General features: G+C 32.6%; 1 protein-coding gene across 1 annotated transcript in view; it reads left to right on the forward strand.

Moving 5' to 3' along the window:
- Positions 1 to 20,000, forward strand: part of LOC133633436 (uncharacterized) — a 56,932-nt gene that overhangs the window by 35,409 nt on the left and 1,523 nt on the right. Inside the window, exons 13-16 of the mRNA XM_062025961.1 lie at positions 1,520 to 1,610; positions 1,800 to 1,893; positions 7,345 to 7,449; positions 11,717 to 11,809. Coding sequence (XP_061881945.1) covers positions 1,520 to 1,610; positions 1,800 to 1,893; positions 7,345 to 7,449; positions 11,717 to 11,809 — 383 coding nt within the window. The remainder of the gene's footprint in view (positions 1 to 1,519; positions 1,611 to 1,799; positions 1,894 to 7,344; positions 7,450 to 11,716; positions 11,810 to 20,000) is intronic.

Raw genomic sequence — 20,000 nt, forward strand, 5'->3', positions numbered from 1 at the left:
AAATGAATGGGACATTTTTCCAAGTTGCATAATTCCCACATTTTTCAACCTATTCAAACCATTCCACCTTCAACACATTCCACTCATTCTGGACATTCAAACTAGCATTTTTCCACATTCAACAAATTTCCAGGAATTCCTGTTTTTGTCTAACCTTATTTCAACCTTTTTTTAGTGCGACGACTCCTTTCACATTTTTCAACCCATTTCAAGCGTTCCACTGTCAAAACATTCCTCTTAGTCAGGACAAAGTTGGTTTAAGAACTTGAAAAATTCCCGGTTTTCCCGGAATTCCATACTACCATTTTTCAATTCAAAAACTGTTACTACTTCAACATTTATTGAGCGATTTAAATGATTCCAACACCAACCAATTCAACTCAATCAGGACATTCATGCTTCTAATCATTTTCTAAAAATCCCAAATTTCCAGGAAATTCCCATTAAAATGAATGGGATATTTTTCCAAGTTGCACAATTCCCACATTTTTCAACCTAATCAAACCATTCCAACTTCAGCACATTCCACTCATTCTGGAAATTCAAACAAGCATTTTTCCACATTCAACAAATTTCCAGGAATTCCTGTTTTTGTCTAACCTTATTTCAACCTTTTTTTAGTGCAATGACTCCTTTCACATTTTTCAACCCATTTCAAGCGTTCCACTGTCAAAACATTCCTCTTAGTCAGGACAAAAAACAAGTTGGTTTAAGAACTTGAAAAATTCCCGGTTTTCCCGGAATTCCATACTACCATTTTTCAATTCAAAAACTGTTACTACTTCAACATTTATTGAGCGATTTAAACAATTCCAACACCAACCAATTCAACTCAATCAGGACATTCAAGCTCCTAATCGTTTTCTAAAAATCCCAAATTTCCAGGAAGTTCCCATTGAAATGAATGGGCCATTTTTCCAAGTTGCACAATTCCCACATTTTTTCAACCTATTCAAACCATTTCAACATCAACACATTCCACTCATCCTGGACATTCAAACTAACACTTTCCCAAGTTCACAACCAAATTCCGGTGTAGAAGTGGTGTTTTTCGGACCACCACACACTGCCAGGAGGGCCCGGAATTCAGGGTATAACACGGTTTTATTTGCATCAATATCGACAGGTTTCTGCTTTCTAGCACAATGTCTTTTCCTTTCCGTCCCCTCATCAGCACCTCCAACTCCAACAACGTGTCTCATCCCGGCTGCTGCTAATAAAGGCAACAGGTGATTAGATAACAAAGCCCACCTGGGCCATCTACTCACCTGTCGCTGACTTCGAGGCCGGTCCTGGCACACCCCGTTCCGCGGCAGGCCCGCAGGCCACGCCCCCCTCCACATCCGGTTTTCCTGGAAATTGTAACTCTTTCACATTCAAACCATTCCAACATTCAAACTATTCTTACATTCATACTACATTCTGTCAGCATTTCACTTCAACAAGCAGACGTCGCTTCCAAAAAGTCCTTCTTTTGACGGACTTGTCCATCTGGTGATGTTTGAACACTCTCTTCCAGCAATGGAGGCTCTGCGAGCGGCCCACAGAGAGGAGCTGCAGGCCAGGAGGTCGCTGGCTGGAGACATGGAGACGTCCTCCACAGGAGACATGTGAGGGATGAGAAGATCTCTGTCGTGCATGCTCACTAGTTCACTGCACTCTACGTCTGCGTGTGTGTGTGTGTGTGTGTGTGTGTGTGTGTGTGTGTGTGTGTGTGTGTGTGTGTGTGTGTGTGTGTGTGTGTGTGTGTGTGTGTGTGTGTGTGTGTGTGTGTGTGTGTGTGTGTGTGTGTGTGTCAGGTCCCCTGAAGGAGCCGTGAAGAGCAGCCCTGGTAGACGAGCAGAGCTTGGATGCAAAGTGCGAGAGATGGAGCAGCTCAGGAGAGAGAACCAGGTCCATGTCCTCAATGTTCTACTTCAGCACAAAAAAAATGCTAAAACAGACAAAACTTTGTGTCAATGTTCTAATACGGGGGACTAAGTATATTATTATCAATTATTAGTTGGAACTTTTTCTCATTGCATTTGAATTTTTTTGCTCTTTTTCATACATTTTTAATGTTGTTTTTTCCCTGTAAGAATAGAAATATAATCATAATAATATTGCGATTGTGTAACTGCATAGTGTGTCAAATATTCTGCATTTACGAAAATATCAATGTTTAATTACACATTTAAAAGTGTTTATTATTGTAGTTCTAATTTTACAAATGAATTCATTCATAGGAGAGTAATATATATATATATATGTTTTTTTATTAACTAACTAAATTTTGTTTGTATTAATTTTTATTTTGAGAGCTTCCATTATTTTAGACATCTAAACTTTTCCCACCAATGGCCGCATACTGAAAAGTAAAGTACACATGGGCCATTTTGATATTTTTTTATTTAAAAAAAAAAAAAAGCTAAAACAGACAGAACTTTGTGTCAATGTTCTAATACAGGGGACTAAGTATATTATTATCAATTATTAATTCTCATTGCATTTTAATTTTTTTGCTCTTTTTCGTACATTTTTAATGTTGTTTTTTCCCCTGTAAGAATAGAAATATAATAATAATAATTTTAAGCATAGTGTCAAATATTCTGCCTGTACGAAAATATAACTGTTTAATTACACATTTAAAAGTGTTTATTAATGTAGTTCTAATTTTTCAAATGAATTCATTCATAGGAGAGTAATTTTTTTATTTTTTTTATTAACTAACTAAATTTTGTTTGTATACATTTTTATTTTGAGAGCTTTCAATATTTTAGACATCTAACCTTTTTCCACCAATAGTCGCATACTGAAAAGTAAAGTACACATGGGCCATTTTGATATTTTTTTATTTAAAAAAAAAAAGCTAAAACAGACAAAACTTTGTGTCAATGTTCTAATACGGGGGACTAAGTATATTATTATCAATTATTAGTTGGAACTTTTTCTCATTGCATTTAAATTTTTTTGCTCTTTTTCGTACATTTTTAATGTTGTTTTTTCCCCTGTAAGAATAGAAATATAATTATAATAATATTAAGCACAGTGTCAAATATTCTGCCTGTACGAAAATAAAAATGTTTAATTACACATTTAAAAGTGTTTATTATAGTAGTTCTAATTTTTCAAATTAATTCATTCATAGGAGAGTAATATTTTTATTTTTTTTATTAACTAACTAGATTTTGTTTGTATACATTTTTATTTTGAGAGCTTTCAATATTTTAGACATCTAAACTTTTTCCACCAATAGTCGCATACTGAAAAGTAAAGTACACATGGGCCATTTTGATATTTTTTTAATTTAAAAAAAAAAAAAGCTAAAACAGACAAAACTTTGTGTCAATGTTCTAATACGGGGGACTAAGTATGTTATTATCAATTATTAGTTGGAACTTTTTCTCATTGCATTTAAATTGTTTTGCTCTTTTTCGTACATTTTTAATGTTGTTTTTTCCCTGTAAGAATAGAAATATAATTATAATAATATTAAGCACAGTGTCAAATATTCTGCCTGTACGAAAATATAAATGTTTATTTACACATTTAAAAGTGTTTATTATTGTAGTTCTAATTTTTCAAAGGAATTCATTCATAGGAGAGTATTTTTTTATATTTTTTTATTAACTAACTAAATTTTATTTGTATACATTTTTATTTTGAGAGCTTTCAATATTTTAGACTTCTAACCTTTTTCCACCAATAGTCGCATACTGAAAAGTAAAGTACACATGGGCCATTTTGATATTTTTTTATTTAAAACAAAAAAAGATAAAACAGACAAAACTTTGTGTCAATGTTCTAATATAGGGGACTAAGTATATTATTATCAATTATTAGTTGGAACTTTTTCTCATTGCATTTGAATTTTTTTGCTCTTTTTCGTACATTTTTAATGTTGTTTTTTTTCCCTGTAAGAATAGAAATATAATTATAATAATATTAAGCATAGTGTCAAATATTCTGCCTGTACGAAAATAAAAATGTTTAATTACACATTTAAAAGTGTTTATTATTGTAGTTCTAATTTTTCAAATGAATTCATTCATAGGAGAGTAATTTTTTTAATTTTTTTAATTAACTAACTAAATTTTGTTTGTATACATTTTTATTTTGAGAGCTTTCAATATTTTAGACATCTAAACTTTTTCCACCAATAGTCGCATACTGAAAAGTAAAGTACACATGGGCCATTTTGATATTTTTTTATTTTAAAAAAAAAAGCTAAAACAGACAAAACTTTGTGTCAATGTTCTAATCTAGGGGACTAAGTATATTATTATCAATTATTAGTTGGAACTTTTTCTCATTGCATTTAAATTTTTTTGCGCTTTTTCGTACATTTTTAATGTTGTTTTTCCCCTGTAAGAATAGAAATATAATTATAATAATATTAAGCATAGTGTCAAATATTCTGCCTGTACGAAAATATAAATGTTTAATTACACATTTAAAAGTGTTTATTATTGTAGTTCTAATTTTTCAAATGAATTCATTCATAGGAGAGTAATTTTTTTATTTTTTTATTAACTAACTAAATTTTATTTGTATACATTTTTATTTTGAGAGTTTTCAATATTTTAGACATCTAAACTTTTTCCGCCAATGGCCGCATACTGAAAAGTAAAGTACACATGGGCCATTTTGATATTTTTTTATTTAAAAAAAAAAAAGCTAAAACAGACAAAACTTTGTGTCAATGTTCTAATATGGGGACTAACTATATTATTATCAATTATTAGTTGGAACTTTTTCTCATTGCATTTAAATTTTTTTGCTCTTTTTCGTACATTTTTAATGTTGTTTTTTCCCCTGTGAGAATAGGAATATAATTATAATAATATTAAGCATAGTGTCAAATATTCTGCCTGTACGAAAATATAAATGTTTAATTACACATTTAAAAGTGTTTATTATTGTAGTTCTAATTTTTCAAATGAATTAATTCATAGGAGAGTAATTTTTTTATTTTTTTATTAAGTAACTAAATTTTATTTGTATAAATTTTTATTTTGAGAGTTTTCAATATTTTAGACATCTAAACTTTTTCCACCAATAGTCGCATACTGAAAAGTAAAGTACACATGGGCCATTTTGATATTTTTTTATTTTTTTAAAAAAAGCTAAAACAGACAAAACTTTGTGTCAATGTTCTAATACGGGGGACTAAGTATATTATTATCAATTATTAGTTGGAACTTTTTCTCATTGCATTTAAATTTTTTTGCTCTTTTTCGTACATTTTTAATGTTGTTTTTTTTCCCTGTAAGAATAGAAATATAATTATAATAATATTAAGCATAGTGTCAAATATTCTGCCTGTACGAAAATATAAATGTTTAATTACACATTTAAAAGTGTTTATTATTGTAGTTCTAATTTTTCAAATTAATTCATTCATAGGAGAGTAATTTTTTTATTTTTTTTATTAACTAACTAAATTTTGTTTGTATACATTTTTATTTTGAGAGCTTTCAATATTTTAGACATCTAAACTTTTTCCACCAATAGTCGCATACTGAAAAGTAAAGTACACATGGGCCATTTTGATATTTTTTTATTTAAAAAAAAAAAAAAGCTAAAACAAGACAAAACTTTGTGTCAATGTTCTAATATGGGGGACTAAGTATATTATTATCAATTATTAGTTGGAACTTTTTCTCATTGCATTTGAATTTTTTTGCTCTTTTTCGTACATTTTTAATGTTGTTTTTTTTTCCCTGTAAGAATAGAAATATAATTATAATAATATTAAGCATAGTGTCAAATATTCTGCCTGTACGAAAATATAAATGTTTAATTACACATCTAAAAGTGTTTATTATTGTAGTTCTAATTTTTCAAATGAATTCATTCATAGGAGAGTAATTTTTTTATTTTTTTATTAACTAGCTAAATTTTATTTGTATAAATTTTTATTTTGAGAGCTTTCAATATTTTAGACATCTAAACTTTTTCCACCAATAGTCGCATACTGAAAAGTAAAGTACACATGGGCCATTTTGATATTTTTTTATTTTAAAAAAAAAAAGCTAAAACAGACAAAACTTTGTGTCAATGTTCTAATACGGGGGACTAAGTATATTATTATCAATTATTAGTTGGAACTTTTTCTCATTGCATTTGAATTTTTTTGCTCTTTTTCGTACATTTTTAATGTTGTTTTTTCCCCTGTAAGAATAGAAATATAATTATAATAATATTAAGTATAGTGTCAAATATTCTGCCTGTACGAAAATATAAATGTTTAATTACACATTTAAAAGTGTTTATTATTGTAGTTCTAATTTTTCAAATGAATTCATTCATAGGAGAGTATTTTTTTAAATGTTTTTATTAACTAACTAAATTTTGTTTGTATACATTTTTATTTTGAGAGCTTTCAATATTTTAGACATCTAACCTTTTTCCACCAATAGTCGCATACTGAAAAGTAAAGTACACATGGGCCATTTTGATATTTTTTTATTTTAAAAAAAAAAAGCTAAAACAGACAAAACTTTGTGTCAATGTTCTAATACGGGGGACTAAGTATATTATTATCAATTATTAGTTGGAACTTTTTCTCATTGCATTTGAATTTTTTTGCTCTTTTTCGTACATTTTTAATGTTGTTTTTTCCCTGTAAGAATAGAAATATAATTATAATAATATTAAGCATAGTGTCAAATATTCTGCCTGTACGAAAATATAAATGTTTAATTACACATTCAAAAGTGTTTATTATTGTAGTTCTAATTTTTCAAATGAATTTATTCATAGGAGAGTATTTTTTTATTTTTTTTATTAACTAACTAAATTTTATTTATATAAATTTTTATTTTGAGAGCTTTCAATATTTTAGACATCTAACCTTTTTCCACCAATAGTCGCATACTGAAAAGTAAAGTACACTAAACCATTTTGATATTTTTTTATTTTTAAAAAAAAAGCTAAAACAGACAAAACTTTGTGTCAATGTTCTAATACGGGGGACTAAGTATATTATTATCAATTATTAGTTGGAACTTTTTCTCATTGCATTTAAATTTTTTTGCTCTTTTTCGTACATTTTTAATGTTGTTTTTTTTCCCTGTAAGAATAGAAATATAATTATAATAATATTAAGTATAGTGTCAAATATTCTGCCTGTACGAAAATATAAATGTTTAATTACACATTTAAAAGTGTTTATTATTGTAGTTCTAATTTTTCAAATGAATGAATTCATCGGAGAGTAATATTTTTATTTTTTTTTTATAATTAACTAAACTTTGTTTATATTCATTTTTATTTGGAGAGCTTCCAAAATTTTAGACATCCAAACTTTTTCCACCAATGTAATATAAGAATATCGTTTCAATTTTGTATTTTTTTCCCCAGGAGCTTAAAGACAAGCTGGCCGCAGAGATGAGCCGCATGCGGGGTTTCATCACAGGCCAGAGGCCGGAAGTGGCGTCCCCTGGCAACGCCGCGTCACAAATTGAGGTGACGACGACAATAATCCGCCCAGATTACAACATTTGGCACCTTTGCAAATCCCAAGTCAAGGGCGTATTAGCAGCACCACTTAATGGGTCCTGATAGAGGTTCTGGAGCCAATTGAATGAGACAAATGTTGGAAGAAGATTATTTCAACTAAGGCGTCCCCTGATGCAACTTTATCATCATGGCCTTGTTCGTGCTTACATTAGGAAGCACACATCGCCTCCTACTGGTGGATTTACAGCAGTGTAGCATTAATTGTTCTCATCACCAGGTTGGATGAGAAAAAGGCTTCAAGAAAAAAGGCTCTTTTTTTTTACATAACTTTGGCAAACGTGCCTTTTTAAATGTTTTTCTCCAATTTAACATTTTATGACATCAAAACGCGTCTCATAGCGTTTTTTGTTGCTTTTCCTTGTATTTTTATTTTATTTATGTTTTATATTGAACAATACACATACAAACACCTATGGCAAACGTGCATTTTTTTAAGCTTAAAGGCCTACTGAAAGCCACTACTAGCGACCACGCAGTCTGATAGTTTATATATCAATGATGAAATCTTAACATTGCAACACATGCCAATACGGCCGGGTTAACTTATAAAGTGACATTTTACATTTCCCGCTAAACTTCCGGTTGAAAGCGTCTATGTATGATGACGTATGCGCGTGACGTCACTAGTTAAACGGAAGTATTGGTACACCATTGAATCCAATACAAAAAAGCTCTGTTTTCATCTCAAAATTCCACAGTATTCTGGACATCTGTGTTGGTGAATCTTTTGCAATTTGTTTAATGAACAATGGAGACTGCAAAGAAGAAAGCTGTAGGTGGGATCGGTGTATTAGCGGCTGGCTGCAGCAACACAACCAGGAGGACTTTGACTTGGATAGCAGACGCGCTAGCCGACGCAAGCCGCCGACCGCACGGATGATCGGGTGAAGTCCTTCGTCATTCCGTCGATCGCTGGAACGCAGGTGAGCACGGGTGTTGATGAGCAGATGAGAGCTGGCTGGTGTAGGTGGATAGCTAATGTTTTTATCATAGCTCTGTGAGGTCCCGTTGCTAAGTTAGCTTCAATGGCGTCGTTAGCAACAGCATTTTTAAGCTTCGCCAAGCTGAAAATTATGAACCGTGTAGTTACATGTCCATGGTTTAATAGTATTGTTGATCTTCTGTCTATCCTTCCAGTCAGGGGTTTATGTATTTTGTTTCTATCTGCATTTGAACCCGATGCTATCACGTTAGCTCAGTAGCTAAAGAGCTTCACCGATGTATTGTCATGGGGATAAAAGTCACTGTGAATGTCCATTTCGCGTTCTCGACTCTCATTTTCAAGAGGATATAGTATCCGAGGTGGTTTAAAATACAAATCCGTGATCCGCAATAGAAAAAGGAGAAAGTGTGGAATCCAATGAGCCAGCTTGTACCTAAGTTACGGTCAGAGCGAAAAAAGATACGTCCTGCACTGCATTCTAGTCCTTCACTCTCACGTTCCTCATCCACGAATCTTTCATCCTCGCTCAAATTAATGGGGTAATCGTGGCTTTCTCGGTCCGAATGTCTCTCGCTGCTGGTGTAAACAATGGGGAAATGTGAGCAGCCCTCCAGCCTGTGACGTCAGGCTTTTTTTATCAGCGACCAAAAGTTGCGACCTTTATCGTCGATGTTCTCTACTAAATCCTTTCAGCAAAAATATGGCAATATCGCGAAATGATCAAGTATGACACATAGAATGGATCTGCTATCCCCGTTTAAATGAAAAAAATTTCATTTCAGTAGGCCTTTAAGCAAATCAATGGACGTTGTTGACTCAGAACGTTCCTTTTTTTTAAATGTTCTTCTTTTTTTTGTTGCTTTTCCTTGTTTTTTTATTTTATTTATGTTTTATATTGAACATTACACATACAAACACCTATGGCAAACGTGCATTTTTTAAGGTTAAGCAAATCAATCCACGTCGTTGACTCAGAACTTTTACATTTTTAAATTTTTCTCCTTTTTTTTTTGTTGCTTTTCCTTGTATTTTTATTTGATGTATTTTTTATATTGAACAGTACACATACAAATTCCTGTGGCAAACATACATTTTTTTAAGGTTAAGCAAATCAATCGACGTCACTGACTCAGAAATTTCCCTTTTTAATTTTTTCGTTTTACCCTGTTTTTTAATTTTTGATTAACATTTTTTTTTTTTTTTTCCATACTGAACAATTTACATACAAACTGTCACAAACGTGCATTTTTTAAAAAAAATTCTCCAATTTAACATTTTACAACATCAAAACGTGTCTTGTAGAGTGTGTCCATGAAAAAGTGTCAGGTTAAGCGAATCAATTGACATCGTTGACTCAGAACTTTCACATTTTTTCCTTTTTTTAAATTTATTTTTCTTGTTTTTTTTATTTTTTATATTCAACAATATACATACAAAAATATATTCTTAATGTACATAAAATCCAAGGCACTTTCAACAAATGTCAACAATTTCAAACATCCATCAGGATGTAAAGGACAGGAAAGAAAACTAAAGCAAATACAAATAGAAAATAAACATGATAACAATAAATATTTTTTTTAAAATAGGATAAAATACAAAATTCAAACAGACAAAAAAAAAAAGGCTAAACTAAATCACTTTAAATTTCTGCAATAACAAAATCAATTCAAGGGCTTTTGTATTTTTAATCATTTTTCAAGATTAAATTGATCATTTTAAATTATTAAGCCAGTTAGACAATGTAGGTTTTACTTTCATAAATCGACATTTATGTAGAAATGTTTTTGCTTGGAGCATAATAATGTTGACAAAAATGTCTATGTTACTATCATTTATAAATATGCCAAAATTGTGTAGCGGGGCACTAATTGTTCTCACACTTCAGGAAAAAGGCTTTTTAAAAAAAAAAAAAGTTTATTATTTTTTATACACAACACCTGTGGCAAGCGTGCCTTTTTACATTTTTTTCTCCAATTTAACATTTTCAAACATCAAAATGTCAGGGTTGTTTTTTTGTTGTTTTTTTTGCTTTTCCTTGTTGTTTTTTTTATTTTTTATTTTTTTTAACAATGTACATACAAACACCTGTGGCAAACATGCCTTTTTTTTATTTTTTATTCTCCAATTAAGCGAATCAATCGACGTCGTTGACTCAGAACTTTTACTTTTTTTTTTTTTTCTATTTTTGCTTTTCCTTGTTTTGTTTTTTTTTGTTTTTTTTTATTGAACAATGTACTTACAAACATATATTCTCAATGTACATGAAATCCAAGGCACTTTCAACAAATCTCAACAGTTTCAAACATCCCATCGGGTTGAGCAAATACTGTCTTTCGCAAAACATGTAAAGGGAATAAAACTAAAGCAAATACAAATAGAAAATAAAAACAATAATAATAAAAAAATATTATAAAATACCAAACTCAACCAGACAAAAAAAGGCTAATCCAAATCACTTAAAATTTCTGCAATAACGAAATAAATTACATCTATTTAAATTGTAATCATTTTCCAAGATCTAATTAATAATTTTAAAATTATTAAGCCAATTAGGAAATGTAAGTTTTATTTTCATTAATTTGACATTTATGTTGAAACATTTTTTGCTTGGAGCATAATAATGTTGACAAACATTTCTATGTTACAACTTCCGGTAAAAGGCGTTTTGTGTTACTGCCAAATCTGGTGTTTCGGGGGACGTGTAAAACGTAGGTTTTACTTTTATAAATCGACATTTATGTAGAAAATAATTTTGCTTGGAGCATAATAATGTTGACAAAAATGTATATGTGACCTTCATAAATACGCCAAAATTGTGTAGCGGGGCAATAATTGTTCTCATCACCAGATTGGGGATCGGTGCATTGGGCGGATGTGACCAGTGATAAGGGGACACACTTCCGGAAAGAAGTCTGATATTAAACTCACCGGCTCAGAACTACAGCTCTCTCGCCTCATTGTCACGACTCCCACAGCAAGCTTTTTTTTTTAAAAGAATGTAACGTGAAATTAAGACAACTTGAAATATATTCGACACACGAACGAGTGCGCTGTTTATTCAAAGCAAAGAGCAGAAAGAATGGTATTACATAAAAGCCACTCAAAATGGCGGTCACAACAAACCTTTGGGGAAATCATGACGTCACTTAAAGGGGACCGCACCGAATTTCTCCTAAATGTGTATATGGATGGAAACAAGAATAGAACAATGGCGACAAAGTTGTGGTGAATGATGTCCTTAAAGCGAGTTCACATTCCGTCTCCCAGACGCTGCTCCGAGCCAAGGAGAAGGAAGTCCGGTCTCTGAAGAACGAGGTCAGCCGCTTACAGGACGAGGTGCGGCGTTGGTCTCCCGCCAAGGTATGGTCCAGTGGCCACAACATTAGGTACACCTGCACAGCTAAATGCATCATTACTTTGTTTATTACTACATTACAATTTTACACTTTTTGTTTCTCTAATTCCGCAGCGATACGCCTGTGTTGTCTGTCTAATTGTAAATAATGCAGACGAGGCGTGTTGGCTGAGTTCTCAACGTTTACTCACACAGCGTGCTCATAACCACGTTCTACCTGCCGGGACTACCACGCATGCTCGTCACTACTGTTGCATGCTGGGTAGTGTAGTTCTTATATTCCCTAGCTCATAAGATCACAGCACCTTGCAGTCACATCACTTGCTTTGTGAAACAAGCTAACTGTTAGCATGTTAACGTCAGCACGCTAGCAGTAAAGTGCAAGCTTTTTGAGCTAATTTTGCAACCGTTTACCCTACAGTTAACCTGGTATGTGACACTTAACTGTTAGCAAGCTAACAATAAAATGCTAACTTTTTAAGCTAATTTTACACTTTTTTTCCTCTAATTCCGCAGCGATACACCTAGCAGTCATATCACTTGGTTTGTGAAACAAGCTAACTGTTAAACTTGTTAACTGTTAGCATGCTAACAATAAAATGCTAACTTTTTTAGCTAATTTTACACTTTTTTTCCTCTAATTCCGCAGCGATACACCTTGCAGTCATGTCACTTGCTTTGTGGAACAAGCTAACTGTTAGCATGTTAATGTCAGCACGCTAGCAGTAAAGTGCAAGCTTTTTGAGCTAATTTTGCAACCGTTTACCCTACAGTTAACCTGATATGTGACACTTGTTAACTCTTAGCATGCTAACAATAAAATGCTAACTTTTTAAGCTAATTTTACACTTTTTTTCTTCTAATTCCGCAGCGATACACCTAGCAGTCATATCACTTGATTTGTGAAACAAGCTAACTGTTAAACTTGTTAACTGTTAGCATGCTAACAATAAAATGCTAACTTTTTTAGCTAATTTTACACTTTATTTCCTCTAATTCCGCAGCGATACACCTTGCAGTCATGTCACTTGCTTTGTGAAACAAGCTAACTGTTAGCATGTTAACGTTAGCACGCTAGCAGTAAAGTGCAAGCTTTTTGAGCTAATTTTGCAACCGTTTACCCTACAGTTAACCTGGTATGTGACACTTAACTGTTAGCATGCTAACAATAAAATGCTAACTTTTTAAGCTAATTGTACACTTTTTTTCCTCTAATTCCGCAGCGATACACCTAGCAGTCATATCACTTGATTTGTGAAACAAGCTAACTGTTAAACTTGTTAACTGTTAGCATGCTAACAATAAAATGCTAACTTTTTTAGCTAATTTTACACTTTTTTTCCTCTAATTCCGCAGCGATACACATAGCAGTCATATCACTTGGTTTGTGAAACAAGCTAACTGTTAAACTTGTTAACTGTTAGCATGCTAACAATAAAATGCTAACTTTTTTAGCTAATTTTACACTTTTTTTCCTCTAATTCCGCAGCGATACACCTTGCAGTCATGTCACTTGCTTTGTGAAACAAGCTAACTGTTAGCATGTTAATGTCAGCACGCTAGCAGTAAAGTGCAAGCTTTTTGAGCTAATTTTGCAACCGTTTACCCTACAGTTAACCTGATATGTGACACTTGTTAACTCTTAGCATGCTAACAATAAAATGCTAACTTTTTAAGCTAATTTTACACTTTTTTTCTTCTAATTCCGCAGCGATACACCTAGCAGTCATATCACTTGATTTGTGAAACAAGCTAACTGTTAAACTTGTTAACTGTTAGCATGCTAACAATAAAATGCTAACTTTTTTAGCTAATTTTACACTTTTTTTCCTCTAATTCCGCAGCGATACACGTTGCAGTCATGTCACTTGGTTTGTGAAACAAGCTAACTGTTAGCATGTTAACATTAGCACGCTAGCATTAAAGTGCCAGCTTTTTGATCTCATTTTGCAACCGTTTACCCTACAGTTAACCTGATATGTGACACTTGTTAACTCTTAGCATGCTAACAATAAAATGCTAACTTTTTAAGCTAATTTTACACTTTTTTCCCTCTAATTCTGCAGTGATACACCTAGCAGTCATATAACTTGGTTTGTGAAACAAGCTAACTGTTAGCATGTTGACGTTAGCACGCTAGCATTAAAGGGCAAGCTTTTTGAGCTGATTTTGCAATTGTTTACCCTACATTTAACTTGGTATGTGACACTTGTTAACTGTTAGCATGCTAACAATAAAATGCTAACTTTTTAAGCTAATTTTACTTTTTTTCCTCTAATTCCGCAGCGATACACCTAGCAGTCATATAACTTGGTTTGTGAAACAAGCTAACTGTTAGCATGTTGACGTTAGCACGCTCACATTAAAGTGCAAGTTTTTTGAGCTGATTTTGCAATTGTTTACCCCACATTTAACCTGGTATGTGACACTTGTTAACTGTTAGCATGCTAACAATAAAATGCTAACTTTTTAAGGTAATTTTACACTTTTTTTCCTCTAATTCCGCAGCCATACACATTAGTCCTATAAATCGGTATGTGACACATGCTAACTTTTTGAGCTAGTTTTGCAACCGTTCACACCAGTCATTTAACTTGATATGTGACATTAGCATGCTAACTTTAAAGTGCTAACTTTTTAAGCTAGTTTTACACTTTTGTCTCTAATTCCCCAGCCATACACTTTCAAGCTAACTTAAGCATGCTAAGTTTTTTTAATGTAATTTTAAAAACATTTTCTCTATTTTTGCATACCCTACAGTTAACCTGGTATGTGACACTTGTTAACTGTTAGCATGCTAACAATAAAGTGCTACCTTTTTTTAGCTAATTTAAAAAATAAAAAAAATTCTCTTAATTCTGCAGCGATACACCTAGCAGTCATATAACTTGGTTTGTGAAACAAGCTGTTAGCATGTTGACGTTAGCACGCTATCATTAAAGTGTGAGCTTTTTGAGCTGATTTTGCAATTGTTTACCCTACATTTAACCTGGTATGTGACACTTGGTAACTGTTAGCATGCTAACAATAAAATGCTAACTTTTTAAGCTAATTTTACACTTTTCCTCTAATTCCGCAGCCATACACATTAGTCCTATAAATCGGTATGTGACACATGCTAACTTTTTGAGCTAGTTTTGCAACCGTTCACACCAGTCATTTAACTTGGTATGTGACATTAGCATGCTAACTTTAAAGTGCTAACTTTTTAAGCTACTTTTACCCTTTTGTCTCTAATTCCCCAGCCATACACCTGCAAGCTAACTTAAGCATGCTAAGTTTTTTTAATCTAATTTTAAAAACATTTTCTCTATTTTTGCATACCCTACAGTTAACCTGGTATGTGACACTTGTTAACTGTTAGCGTGCTAACAATAAAATGCTAACTTTTAAAGCTAATTTTACACTTTTTTTCCTCTAATTCCACAGCGATACACCTAGCAGTCATATAACTTGGTTTGTGAAACAAGCTAACTGTTAGCATGTTGACGTTAGCACGCTAGCATTAAAGTTCGAGCTTTTTGAGCTGATTTTGCAATTGTTTACCCTGCATTTAAGTTGGTATGTGACAATAGTTAACTGTTAGCATGCTAACAATAAAATGCTAACTTTTTAAGCTAATTTTACACTTTTTTTCCTCTAATTCCGCAGCCATACACATTAGTCCTATAAATCGGTATGTGACACATGCTAACTTTTTGAGCTAGTTTTGCAACCGTTCACACCAGTCATTTAACTTGATATGTGACATTAGCATGCTAACTTTAAAGTGCTAACTTTTTAAGCTAGTTTTACACTTTTGTCTCTAATTCCCCAGCCATACACTTTCAAGCTAACTTAAGCATGCTAAGTTTTTTTAATCTAATTTTAAAAACATTTTCTCTATTTTTGCATACCCTACAGTTAACCTGGTATGTGACACTTGTTAACTGTTAGCGTGCTAACAATAAAATGCTAACTTTTAAAGCTAATTTTACACTTTTTTTCCTCTAATTCCACAGCGATACACCTAGCAGTCATATAACTTGGTTTGTGAAACAAGCTAACTGTTAGCATGTTGACGTTAGCACGCTAGCATTAAAGTTCAAGCTTTTTGAGCTGATTTTACAATTGTTTACCCTGCATTTAAGTTGGTATGTGACAATAGTTAACTGTTAGCATGCTAACAATAAAATGCTAACTTTTTAAGCTAATTTTACACTTTTTTTCCTCTAATTCCGCAGCCATACACATTAGTCCTATAAATCGGTATGTGACACATGCTAACTTTTTGAGCTAGTTTTGCAACCACATGTGACATTAGCATGCTAACTTTAAAGTGCTAACTTTTTAAGCTAGTTTTACACTTTTGTCTCTAATTCCCCAGCCATACACTTTCAAGCTAACTTAAGCATGCTAAGTTTTTTTAATCTAATTTTAAAAACATTTTCTCTATTTTTGCATACCCTACAGTTAACCTGGTATGTGACACTTGTTAACTGTTAGCATGCTAACAATAAAGTGCTACCTTTTTTTAGCTAATTTAAAAAATAAAAAAAATTCTCTTAATTCTGCAGCGATACACCTAGCAGTCATATAACTTGGTTTGTGAAACAAGCTAACTGTTAGCATGTTGACGTTAGCACGCTAGCATTAAAGTTCAAGCTTTTTGAGCTGATTTTGCAATTGTTTACCCTACATTTAACTTGGTATGTGACACTTGTTAACTGTTAGCATGCTAACAATAAAATGCTAGCTTTTTAAGCTAATTTTACACTTTTTTCCTCTAATTCCGCAGCCATACACATTAGTCCTATAAATCGGTATGTGACACATGCTAACTTTTTGAGCTAGTTTTGCAACCGTTCACACCAGTCATTTAACTTGGTATGTGACATTAGCATGCTAACTTTAAAGTGCTAACTTTTTAAGCTACTTTTACCCTTTTGTCTCTAATTCCCCAGCCATACACTTGCAAGCTAACTTAAGCATGCTAAAAAATTTTAATCTAATTTTAAAAACATTTTCTCTATTTTTGCATACCCTACAGTTAACCTGGTATGTGACACTTGTTAACTGTTAGCATGCTAACAATAAAGTGCTAACTTTTTTAGTTGAATTAAAAAAAAAAAAAAATTCTCTAATTCCGCAGCGATACACTTAGCAGTCATATAACTTGGTTTGTGAAACAAGCTAACTGTTAGCATGTTGACGTTAGCACGCTATCATTAAAGTGTGAGCTTTTTGAGCTGATTTTGCAATTGTTTACCCTACATTTAACCTGGTATGTGACACTTGTTAACTGTTAGCATGCTAACAATAAAATGCTAACTTTTTAAGGTAATTTTACACTTTTCCTCTAATTCCGCAGCCACACACATTAGTCCTATAAATCGGTATGTGACACAAGCTAACTGTTAGCATGCTAACTTTTTGAGCTAGTTTTGCAACCGTTCATTTAAGTCATTTAACTTGGTATGTGACATTAGCATGCTAACTTTAAAGTGCTAACTTTTTAAGCTACCTTTACCCTTTTGTCTCTAATTCCCCAGCCATACACCTGCAAGCTAACTTAAGCATGCTAAGTTTTTTTTAATCTAATTTTAAAAACATTTTCTCTATTTTTGCATACCGTACAGTTAACCTGGTATGTGACACTTGTTAACTGATAGCATGCTAACAATAAAATGCTAACTTTTTAAGCTAATTTTACACTTTTTTTTCCCTCTAATTCCGCAGCGATACACCTAGCAGTCATATAACTTGGTTTGTGAAACAAGCTAACTGTTAGCATGTTGACGTTAGCACGCTAGCATTAAAGTGCAAGCTTTTTGAGCTGATTTTGCAATTGTTTACCCCACATTTAACCTGGTATGTGACACTTGTTAACTGTTAGCATGCTAACAATAAAATGCTAACTTTTTAAGGTAATTTTACACTTTTCCTCTAATTCCGCAGCCATACACATTAGTCCTATAAATCGGTATTTGACACATGCTAACTTTTTGAGCTAGTTTTGCAACCGTTCACACCAGTCATTTAACTTGGTATGTGACATTAGCATGCTAACTTTAAAGTGCTAACTTTTTAAGCTACTTTTACCCTTTTGTCTCTAATTCCCCAGCCATACACCTGCAAGCTAACTTAAGCATGCTAAGTTTTTTTAATCTAATTTTAAAAACATTTTCTCTATTTTTGCATACCCTACAGTTAACCTGGTATGTGACACTTGTTAACTGTTAGCGTGCTAACAATAAAATGCTAACTTTTAAAGCTAATTTTACACTTTTTTTCCTCTAATTCCACAGCGATACACCTAGCAGTCATATAACTTGGTTTGTGAAACAAGCTAACTGTTAGCATGTTGACGTTAGCACGCTAGCATTAAAGTTCGAGCTTTTTGAGCTGATTTTGCAATTGTTTACCCTGCATTTAAGTTGGTATGTGACAATAGTTAACTGTTAGCATGCTAACAATAAAATGCTAACTTTTTAAGCTAATTTTACACTTTTTTTCCTCTAATTCCGCAGCCATACACATTAGTCCTATAAATCGGTATGTGACACATGCTAACTTTTTGAGCTAGTTTTGCAACCGTTCACACCAGTCATTTAACTTGATATGTGACATTAGCATGCTAACTTTAAAGTGCTAACTTTTTAAGCTAATTTTACACTTTTGTCTCTAATTCCCCAGCCATACACTTGCAAGCTAACTTAAGCATGCTAAAAAAAATTTAATCTAATTTTAAAAACATTTTCTCTATTTTTGCATACCCTACAGTTAACCTGGTATGTGACACTTGTTAACTGTTAGCATGCTAACAATAAAGTGCTACCTTTTTTTAGCTAATTTAAAAAATAAAAAAAATTCTCTTAATTCTGCAGCGATACACCTAGCAGTCATATAACTTGGTTTGTGAAACAAGCTAACTGTTAGCATGTTGACGTTAGCACGCTAGCATTAAAGTGTGAGCTTTTTGAGCTGATTTTGCAATTGTTTACCCTACATTTAACCTGGTATGTGACACTTGTTAACTGTTAGCATGCTAACAATAAAATGCTAACTTTTTAAGGTAATTTTACACTTTTCCTCTAATTCCGCAGCCATACACATTAGTCCTATAAATCGGTATTTGACACATGCTAACTTTTTGAGCTAGTTTTGCAACCGTTCACACCAGTCATTTAACTTGGTATGTGACATTAGCATGCTAACTTTAAAGTGCTAACTTTTTAAGCTACTTTTACCCTTTTGTCTCCAATTCCCCAGCCATACACCTGCAAGCTAACTTAAGCATGCTAAGTTTTTTTTTAATCTAATTTTAAAAACATTTTCTCTATTTTTGCATACCCTAGTTAACCTGGTATGTGACACTTGTTAACTGTTAGCATGCTAACAATAAAATGCTAACTTTAAGCTAATTTTACACTTTTTTTCCTCTAATTCCACAGCGATACACCTAGCAGTCATATAACTTGGTTTGTAAAACAAGCTAACTGTTAGCATGTTGACGTTAGCACGCTAGCATTAAAGTTCGAGCTTTTTGAGCTGATTTTGCAATTGTTTACCCTACATTTAACTTGGTATGTGACACTTGTTAACTGTTAGCATGCTAACAATAAAATGCTAGCTTTTTAAGCTAATTTTACACTTTTTTCCTCTAATTCCGCAGCCATACACATTAGTCCTATAAATCGGTATGTGGCACATGCTAACTTTTTGAGCTAGTTTTGCAACCGTTCACACCAGTCATTTAACTTGGTATGTGACATTAGCATGCTAACTTTAAAGTGCTCACTTTTTAAGCTAGTTTTACACTTTTGTCTCTAATTCCCCAGCCATACACTTTCAAGCTAACTTAAGCATGCTAAGTTTTTTTAATCTAATTTTAAAAACATTTTCTCTATTTTTGCATACCCTACAGTTAACCTGGTATGTGACACTTGTTAACTGTTAGCATGCTAACAATAAAGTGCTACCTTTTTTTAGCTAATTTAAAAAATAAAAAAAATTCTCTTAATTCTGCAGCGATACACCTAGCAGTCATATAACTTGGTTTGTGAAACAAGCTGTTAGCATGTTGACGTTAGCACGCTAGCATTAAAGTGTGAGCTTTTTGAGCTGATTTTGCAATTGTTTACCCTACATTTAACCTGGTATGTGACACTTGGTAACTGTTAGCATGCTAACAATAAAATGCTAACTTTTTAAGCT

This window comes from Entelurus aequoreus, linkage group LG18, assembly GCF_033978785.1.
Source record: "Entelurus aequoreus isolate RoL-2023_Sb linkage group LG18, RoL_Eaeq_v1.1, whole genome shotgun sequence".
Taxonomy (NCBI): Eukaryota; Metazoa; Chordata; class Actinopteri; order Syngnathiformes; family Syngnathidae; genus Entelurus; species Entelurus aequoreus.